The 9,560-nt window shown below is 39.7% G+C and overlaps 1 protein-coding gene across 1 annotated transcript; it reads left to right on the forward strand.

Moving 5' to 3' along the window:
- Positions 1–3,680: 3,680 nt before the first annotated feature.
- On the forward strand, positions 3,681–8,803 carry spo11.S (SPO11 meiotic protein covalently bound to DSB S homeolog). The gene is made up of 8 exons (XM_018237695.1): positions 3,681–3,745; positions 3,832–3,920; positions 4,130–4,196; positions 5,445–5,553; positions 6,341–6,427; positions 6,680–6,716; positions 7,421–7,530; positions 8,462–8,803. Exons 1-8 carry the CDS (start codon positions 3,681–3,683, stop codon positions 8,801–8,803), a joined length of 906 nt encoding a protein of 301 aa, XP_018093184.1.
- Positions 8,804–9,560: the final 757 nt, after the last annotated feature.

Consider the following 9,560-nt stretch of genomic DNA (forward strand, 5'->3'; position numbering starts at 1 on the left):
TCCATTATAATCTAATAATCCAAATTTTTTAAAATGATTTCCTTTTTTCTCTATAATAATAAAACAGTAGCTTGTACTTGGTCCTAACTAAGATATAATTAATCCTTATTGGAGGCAAAAGCAGCCTATTGGGTTTATTTAATGTTTATATGATTTTCTATTAGACTTAAGGTATGAAGATCCAAATTACAGAAATCTGGAAAGCCCCAGGTTCCAAGCATTCTGGATAACAGGTCCCATACCTGTAGTAAAAGGTTCAAAATTTCTGCATACAATTTCAAAAACATTTTGTTGAGAATGTTCCTATATTTGCATATACAGGTATGAGATCTGTTACCCGGAAACCCATTATCCAGAAAGCTCTGATGTATGGAAAGGCCATCTCCCATAGACTCCATTTTATCCAAATAATCCAAATTTTTGATTTAGTTTTCTCTGTAATAATAAAACATAGCCTTGTACTTGATTTAAACTAAGATATAATTCATCCTGGGTTTATTTAATGTTTAAATGATTTTCTCGTAGACTTAAGGGGCCGATTCATCAAGGGTCCAATATCGAGGGTTAATTAACCCTCGATATTCGACTAGGAATTGAAATCCTTCGACTTCGAATATCGAAGTCGAAGGATTTAGCGCAAATTCTGCGATCGTACGATCGAAGGATTATTCCTTCGATCGAACGATTAAATCCTTCGAATCGAACGATTCGAAGGATTTAAATCCAACGATCGAAGGAATATCCTTCGATCAAAAAAACTTAGGCAAGCCTATGGGGACCTTCCCCATAGGCTAACATTGACTTCGGTAGCTTTTATCTGCCGAACTAGGGGGTCGAAGTTTTTTTTAAAGAGACAGTACTTAGACTATCGAATGGTCGAATAGTCGAACGATTTTTACTACGAATCCTTCGATTCGAAGTCGAAGGTCGTAGTCGAAGGTCGAAGTAGCCCATTCGATGGTCGAAGTAGCCAAAAAAACCTTCGAAATTCAAAGTTTTTTTACTTCGAATCCTTCACTCGAATTTAGTGAATCGGCCCCTTAATGTATGAAGATCCAAATTACAGAAAGATCTGTTATCCAGAAAACCCCAGGTCCCGAGAATTCTGGATAAAGGGTCCCATACCTGTTCTATTTGTTGAGCCCAGAGAACTGCAGAATACATTAAAAAATTTGAAAATGTTCAGTAATAAAGGTTAATATTAAGGGTTTTGTGGTTTTTAAAGAAAACTAATACAGGTATGGGACCTGTTATCCAGAATGCTCGGGACCTGGGGCTTTCTGGACAATGGATCTTTCTGTAATTTGTCTACTAGAAAATTGTGTAAATATTAAATAAAGCCAATAGGCTAGTTTTGCTTCCAGTAAGGATTAATTATATCTTAGTTGGGATCAAGTATATGGTACAGGTGTGGGATGGATATGGGTATTGATCCAAACTAAGATATAATTAATCCTTATTGGGTTTATTGAATGTTTACCTGATTTTCTAATAGACTTAAGGTATGAAGATCCAAATTATGAAAAGATCCGTTATCCAGAATAACCCCCGTCCTGTGCATTCTGGATAATATGTCCCATACCTGTAGCAAAAGGTTCAAAGATGAAATTCCTGCATAAAATTACAAAACTATTTTGTTGAGAATGTTCCTATATTTGCATATATCTACATAGAAATGGTAGCTTCTGGTAGTATGTCAGCACTCCCACCCATACATTTAAATGGAAATGTGCACCTACTTCTGAAAATAAATATATGCATAGCCATGAGACTTTCACCTTGGGTTCCTATACCTGTATTTTTTATTTTTCTTCCCTGTTAATGCATAAAGCATTTTACTGACCAGGTGGCAACACTCTCTTGCTTTTTAATCACCACTAGTTGGTTCTCCAGTATATTTTGTCTTAAATAAAGTTCTAAATAAAGACTAAATGAGTTTTTATTGCTGAGACCCAAAGTTGGTCTTTCAGCCCACGCAATGTCTCATCCAATCATTTGGCTTTCACGCAGATCATCAGCCAATCATTATCATATTGTGCAATGCGGGTGCAGCATATTGGGTGGTATTGATCAATTCGTTTATATTCTTGAGCAACACTCACTGCACAAATCTAAAAATAACTTTTTAAACAAATGTTTTAATGTGATGTAATTTTTTCAGACCAAAGTGATCAATGGCTGGTGTGCTCTGTGTTATTTATCAAAATCTGAATTTATCTCAATATTTTCTAAAACATACTCCGACCAAATCCTCACCGGTTATTTCCCCTTTATTTATCAATACATTTTCCAGAAAATTTCCTGTGCAGGAAATGTATGATTTTTTTTGGATTTTTGCCTAAAAACCACAAAATCTTCAGATTATTGCATGAAACCCAACGCAGATCAGGATATCTTCGGGATTCTCCCATTGACTTATATACAACCATGGCAATTCTGGGATGCCAGATTTTCAGATTTGGACTTTTTCCATCCTCGGGAATAGCAAGCTAGCACTGAGCACTGAGACATACCTGCATAAAGGTGGCCATACACGGGCAGATAAACCTGCCGATATTGGTCCTTTAGACAAATTCGGCAATTTATCTGCCCATGTATGGGGGCTTCCGACGTGTCTTCCCGATCGATATCTGGCCACGATATCGATCGGAGAGGTTTAATTTTTCCGGCGACCGACCCGTCGGAGCACGTTGCTCTTCGTTGTAATCCGATCGTTCGGCCCTAGGGCCAAATGTTCAGATTACCCCGATATAGCCCTGCCGTTGGTGGGCATATCAGTGAAAGTTCCGCTTGTTTGTCGATGTCGCCAGACGTACGGATCTCTTCATGTATGGCCAGCTTTAAGGTGCAGCAAATTAAAGGGCCATAAAATACATTACTAAGGATTAAAACAGGACAGTATGTGACTGCCAGTCTGTTCTATTTGGAAGCCGATTTGAAACAGCTGGAGAACGTTGACTGGTTAAGACATCTGCTGTTCACTTGCAGAATTGCAGGCATTACCTTTGGAACAGGTGTTCAACAACTTTCATGCCATGAGATCTTGACTGGTTTTCTAACCTTGCGCTCTTTCTAGTAATCATGAGATCACTGGGGCATGGGCTGCTATTAGTAATTGTGCTCTGTAAAATCATTAGATCCTTCGTCTGGCTTTCTGTTTATTGGTTGCACTTTACAATGACATTGTCCTTGCTCTAGAAATGAACCTAATGCTGAGTCCAGACTTTTTCCAGTCTGTAGAACAACATTGGGCGTCTCTGTTGCAGAAATTGCAGGAGAATGGGGAGCAGGGCCCTGCGGTTCATGAGGAAACACAAGAAAGCATAACCAGGCAAGATAAAATCTACCCAATCTGCCTATATTTAAACCAGGCTTCAATCTTCTCTTTTTTTAAGTATTGATGATGCATGTAGACCATATCTTGCTGCAGAGAAACCCCTTGTACCTTCTAAATGTCAGTCTGTAACCATGCTTATGTGTTTTGCATTGTGTCAGTTATCAGGTTCTTGCTGCAACTGACCATATAATCCAGGGAATAATGGAAAGTCTATCTAGAAATTAAGCTCCTGTGCTCTCTCTGGACAACAGGTCACACTAGGCTAATACAGTGAGTATTACACATTACCCTTTTACTGATGGAAACTGGGTGCCAGTTTTTATTCTTGATACTCAGTTCTGGGATGGCATTCCCAGATCAGCTGTTTGATAGCCAGGAATTTCGTTTCTGCCTTTGTGATGTGGACAAGTTTGGGAGATCAGCCTCAACATTGCACAAAATATAAATATGCCCTTGTGTTGGGACAGAAGATAAACATGTGTCCTTCCTGGCAGGTTTAACCAAACAGTGTTGTTGCAGATGAAAAAACATTGCACTACTAGAAAAGTAAGGAGTGACTGTGCTAAGGCTGCACCAAAGTTCAGTAAGAAGATCAGACTTTTGCATCAGAAACTTCAGTCCTAGTAAATGTGTCTAAACTAGAAGTGGGGAGTGTTGGGATTATGTATGATTTTCCCAAAGCATAGCATATTGGCCAATCCACAGGCCAGGAATTAGGATGCCTAATGCAATGCTACATTCTAGTTTAGCATTTTTACTTTCAATTTATTATCTCCCTGTTGTTCCCTACAGCCCTGATGCTTAAGGTGCTGTCCGTGATCTACCGACTAGTGCAGAGTGATACATATGCTACAAAAAGGTAAGTCCGTTAATAAGTGGGACAGCATGAGAAAAAAAAAAACCTTTACTGAAAAGGAACCAACCAAACTTGTTATGGGCAAGCTTTATGCTTTTTACCCCATTAATATAAATATTTTGGTAGCAGGGACTTTGGTCTTTTTTCTCAATACCCAAACAGCACTAGTGGTCCACAATGACGTAGAACATAAAGGGGGTTATTTGTCAAAATCCGAAAATTTCTCCGAATTTTCTGAAAACGACCAAATCCGTACAGATTTTTTTCCCCTTATTTATCAATACATTTTCACGAAAATTTCTTGTGCAGAAAAAACTTGATAAAATTTGGAAAAAAAATCTGAAAACTGCAACTTTTTTCGATTTAATGCCTAAATACCACAACTTCTTCGGATTTGATGCCAGAATACTGCAACTTTAGTGGAAACCCATCGAAGATCAGGATATCTTCTGGACATCTCCCACTGACTTTTACAGGAACTCAGCAGGTCTGACTTGGAGTTCTTTTTTATTTGACTTTTAACACCCTTGTGGCTTAATAAATCCTGAAAAATGTTAATTTTTTTCCAATAAATTGTGTTTTTCCCCTTTTAAAGGCCAATGAGGTAAAAAATCAGACTTTAAAGGGATACAAAATGAATCAGTTAATAGTGCTGCTCCAGCAGAATTCTGCACTGAAATCCATTTCTCAAAAGAGCAAACAGATTTTTTTATATTAAATTTTGAAATCTGACATGGGGCTAGACAAGTCATGTGACATGTGCTCTGATAAACTTCAATCACTCTTTACTGCTGTACTGCAAGTTGGAGTCATATCACCCCCTCCCTTTTCCCCCCAGCAGCCAAACAAAAGAACAATGGGAAGGTAACCAGATAACAGCTCCCTAACACAAGATAACAGACTGGTAGATCTAAGAACAGCACTCAATAGTAAAACCCATGTCCCACTGAGACACATTCAGTTACATTGAGAAGGAGAAACAGCAGCCTGCCAGAAAGCATTTCTCTCCTAAAGTGCAGGCACAAGTCACATGACCAGGGACAGCTGGGAAATTGACAAAATGTCTAGCCCCATGTCAGATTTCAAAATTGAATATAAAAAAATCTGTTTGCTCTTTTGAGAAATGGATTTCAGTGCAGAATTCTGCTGGAGTAGCACTATTAACTGATGCATATTGAAAAAAACATGTTTTCTGATGACAGCATCCCTTTAAAATGTAAAGTGAAAAGATATTTTGTCTCCTTGCTCCAGAGATATATATTACAATGAGGTGCAACTTTATGGCTCCCAGACTGTTGTGGACAACATAATTAGTGATATCTCCTGCATGCTGAAAATCCCCAGAATCAGTTTATACATAGTAAGTAGCTCTCAGCCTATCCTCTTCATTGCTATGTTGCACAAGCACCTGCTACATTGCCTGGTTATTTCATATTTCCGTATGCTGCTATAGCACATACCCACAATATAATCCAGGAAACTTCTGATATTGTTTCAGCATTTCTGTTTAATTGTGTCACTGGCTATAAAGTGTTAATCAACAGCTGAAGGGCAAAAACATTATATAATTCAAAAAGTACGAAGTTCACAAAAAATAAATAAAAAGAATCAGGTTGGCTTCCATTACTCATGCTCCTGCTTGGCAATTACTGCGGTAGAGTAGTGTTGGGCGAATTTGTCCCGTTCTGATGCATTCTGACGCTCGCGTCAATTTTGATGCCGGCGTTAAATTCAATGGGCGTCCAAATAATTTTGACACGTGCCGATTTTGACGCGATCGACTTTTCCGACGCGCGTCCAAATTTTTTTGACGCCAACGAATTTTCGCTGCAGTTTCGCCGCAAATTTGCGCCTGTCAAATTTATTCGCCCATCACTACAGTAGAGTATAGGACTGGAGGTGACACGGTCAAACATAAACAGTACCACTCTTGAATCTTGAGGATTCTCCAAGGTATCAGGCAACGGAAAAGGTGAAAATTCCCCTAGAAAATACCATATTTTTTGCCTGCCGGAGCTGAGGATGATCTTACAGTAGTGCAAATGAGGGTTCATTGTATGTCACGGACAGGGAAGTATCATTGTTTTCATCAAAATACTATGCAATACATAACAGTAAAAAATGCTGCTGCTCTCATTCCCCATTAGCTCTCTGCATCTAAAGGTTGTGTGGCTGGCTATTTATGGTTTACAGCAGAAGATGGAAACAAAGTATACTGTGGTGGTAGCTCATCCGTAAGTAGAAATATGATAATATTATTATTTGTGCCCTTACAAAATCACAACATTTTTGCAAGTTTTGGCTTCTTTATAAATGCCATCTTATAAATGCAAGCACCTCTCTTAAAAATCCTCCTGTTTGTGCCACGGTAATGCCAAAGGTTCAGGCATGAGAAGTATGTGTTCCTTTTCAGCATGACTTCAGAATATTTAAGGGGAGTGTTTTGTTTTTACTTTGAACCTGAAAACGTTTTCTTGTTATCATAGGGTGTCCTTGTGCCAATAACTGTCGAAGGAATCAGAAGTATCCTTTAAGTCTTCGAGCTTCAATAGGGCGTGAAGTGAAAACATCCAAAATCGCACACGGTGCCAAGCCAAACAGCCACTTTCAGAATGACCTTGGTCAGAGCCTTTTGTTTCAGCTTCTCAATTGCACATATTGAATTGCTGAAGGGAAACCGTGCTTAACAATTTATTGTGTTTGATGAGAAAAAAAACACATTCTTCTGGTGTTTCCCTTAATTACTGACAACACTCATATTGCTATTGTTAACACAATTTATTTAACAATGTGTCTGCATAACCAGCATTCTTTCCCTAGATACACATAAATGATGTGGATTAACCCTTGCAGTACAGTGTAGTACCTTGAACATGGCAGTTCAACTGGTGGCCCATTGGCCGTATATGACCCTGCAAGAGGGCCTCCAACATAAACAAGATCTACCCAGAGCTCTTGGTTTTATAAAACAACTGGTGTTATAATATCCCAGTCCTCTATTGTGTATAACTGGCTCACAGCATGTAAAATCATGGATCTAAAAGATACTGGCCTTCACAACAAAATGCATACCAACAGCAGTCCAAAATTATGCATGCACCTTTTTTGAGATAATAAAAAATTGCATCAATAGCGACCAAAAATATTTTGCAATGAATTGTCCAGAGCCTAAGGTGATCTGAGGTGGGAGGGTGCATGGACACAGACCAAAACCTTAACCCTTAGAGACCTGAGTACCCAAGCTAAATTCATCCTCATAATGGAAAAGGAGGCAATATTCCAAAGGCTTCTCAATGACAATTTCTGTGCTGTGTCTGGCTCCTACATCTTGATAACAGTAAGGCTCAGATATTAGCATCTCATGTACAGTATATGAAATAGTTACAACAGAATTTGTTATTGTCTTAGAAACCATGTAGCCTGCTGTGGTGTAACTGAATTATGCTTTCGGGTTGTCTGTGCATAAATGTGGATGCTGAAAAATCCCCTTATTAAGGGGAAGGTTGCTTTTTAAGCTGATTATGTCTCCCATGTGCCGAATGTTTGTTTTTGAGTATCGAGTTTGGGAAGCACTTGGTAGCAAATGTCTTTGATTGCTACCATTTAATTTAAGAATAATCACATCCAAAAGTATCTCCTTGTGCCATAAACCTTAGGCTGTTCACATATGGGCTAAGCGAGGGATATCCAACGGGACAAGTTAACATATATGAATAAATCGTGGCTGTGGGAAATAGCATTAATCTTATAAATCAGCCCCCCCAAATAACCAGATCATTGGTCATGTGCTATGTCCAGTTGTCCTGCCCAATAACTATGATGTGAACTTTAAAATCACTGTGTAGATCAAGTGCAAGATTAAGAGCAACAAAAGGTTTATCAGAATTGCTTTCAGAAAGGATGTTGTTGTTCCTTGCAAAGCAATCCCTATGGTAATTGAATAGTACCCTGTTGTTTTACACATATAAAAAGTACAAAGGCTATGCATAACAACCCGGGGGGCTCAAGGGTTTTCAGGCTAACAGGACAAGAAACAGCAGTGGCCCCACAAAAAATCCACGCACCTTCTCCAGGCGCCCATACTTTATGGGGATTTATGTGGCAGTCTAATTTCTTGAGACTCCAACAAGCCGGCATCAAAATGGGACTTTTAAGGGGCTATAGGGGACTGCTGACTGGGGGACAAATATCCGGCCACTTCAAATTGCAACATTTGCGGGGCCTATATATAGGCCCTTGTTAACAATTTTACTAAACCTTTCTTTTAGAGAATTCTTGTTTCCATCATTGTCCTGAGGAAGAAGCGTCACCCCCAAGGCTGGAGTAGAGGGATCTGTATCATAATACACAGTGGTGATGTGCTGACCAGCCAGAAATCCATGGGACCTGCAGTTTGCAGTAGATTGACTTCCGCACAGTTTGCCAGCTTCTGCTTCTGGCAGCCTCTATTTATAGGTGCACGCCTGCCCTCGCCCCTTCATCAGACATGGGCGAGTTGGGTGTGGGTCTATAACAAGATGTTTCTGGTCAGGTTCAGAGTGGCGGGTTGTTTGTTGACAAAGGCAGCTAAGCTCAGGGTGAACGCTCCATCTCTACACCTGCCAACATGACCTTCTACCAAAGATTAATGTATTTCACCCAGCCCTAGTTTGCACAAAAACCCTTTCCTTTTTGGTCAAATTGGGAGAACCCTCTGATGTCACAAAATGAAAGATTACTGTTGCAACTAGGGTTGCCACCGTATTTTGAAGGGCTGCCCGGGTTAAATTTTCCTGCCTGGTTTTCCAAATAAGGAAAACTGGGTAGATTCCCCATGATTATGGTTGCCACCTTTTCCTGATAAAAATTCCAGCCTTCCTATATATTTATCTTTTTTGCCTATTAATAACATTGGGATCAACCATCATATTTACTGGCCAGGTGGCACGTCGTGATCGGCCAATCACTGATTGCTGCTTCACAGCCTTGGCCCTTACTTTCACGGCCCCCATATAGGTCACTGCCCCACCCCTGTTGCATCACGGCCCCGCCCCCTGCCCGCTCTTCACTGGGGGAAAAGGCAACCCGTTGAGAAATGCTGTTCTTGTTTTCATGTAAAACCCTGGACCGGAACGCAAAATAACCAAAAGCCTATTTATGGGTAACCATGGGTTACAGGTGGTGCAGTCTAATGTTTCCACGAAACAGGGGAAAGCTCTGGTCTTTACAGACATCCTTTTGGGGCCCCAGAACTAGCAGATGAACTGTACAAATCACAGTCGGGACCATATAGGGTTGCCACCTTTTCTGTAAAAAAAAATACCGGCCTTCCTATATATTTATCTTTTTTCCCTGTTAATAACATTGGGATCAACCATTGTTTTTACC

The sequence above is a fragment of the Xenopus laevis genome, chromosome 9_10S (assembly GCF_017654675.1).
Source record: "Xenopus laevis strain J_2021 chromosome 9_10S, Xenopus_laevis_v10.1, whole genome shotgun sequence".
In the NCBI taxonomy this organism is placed as follows: domain Eukaryota; kingdom Metazoa; phylum Chordata; class Amphibia; order Anura; family Pipidae; genus Xenopus; species Xenopus laevis.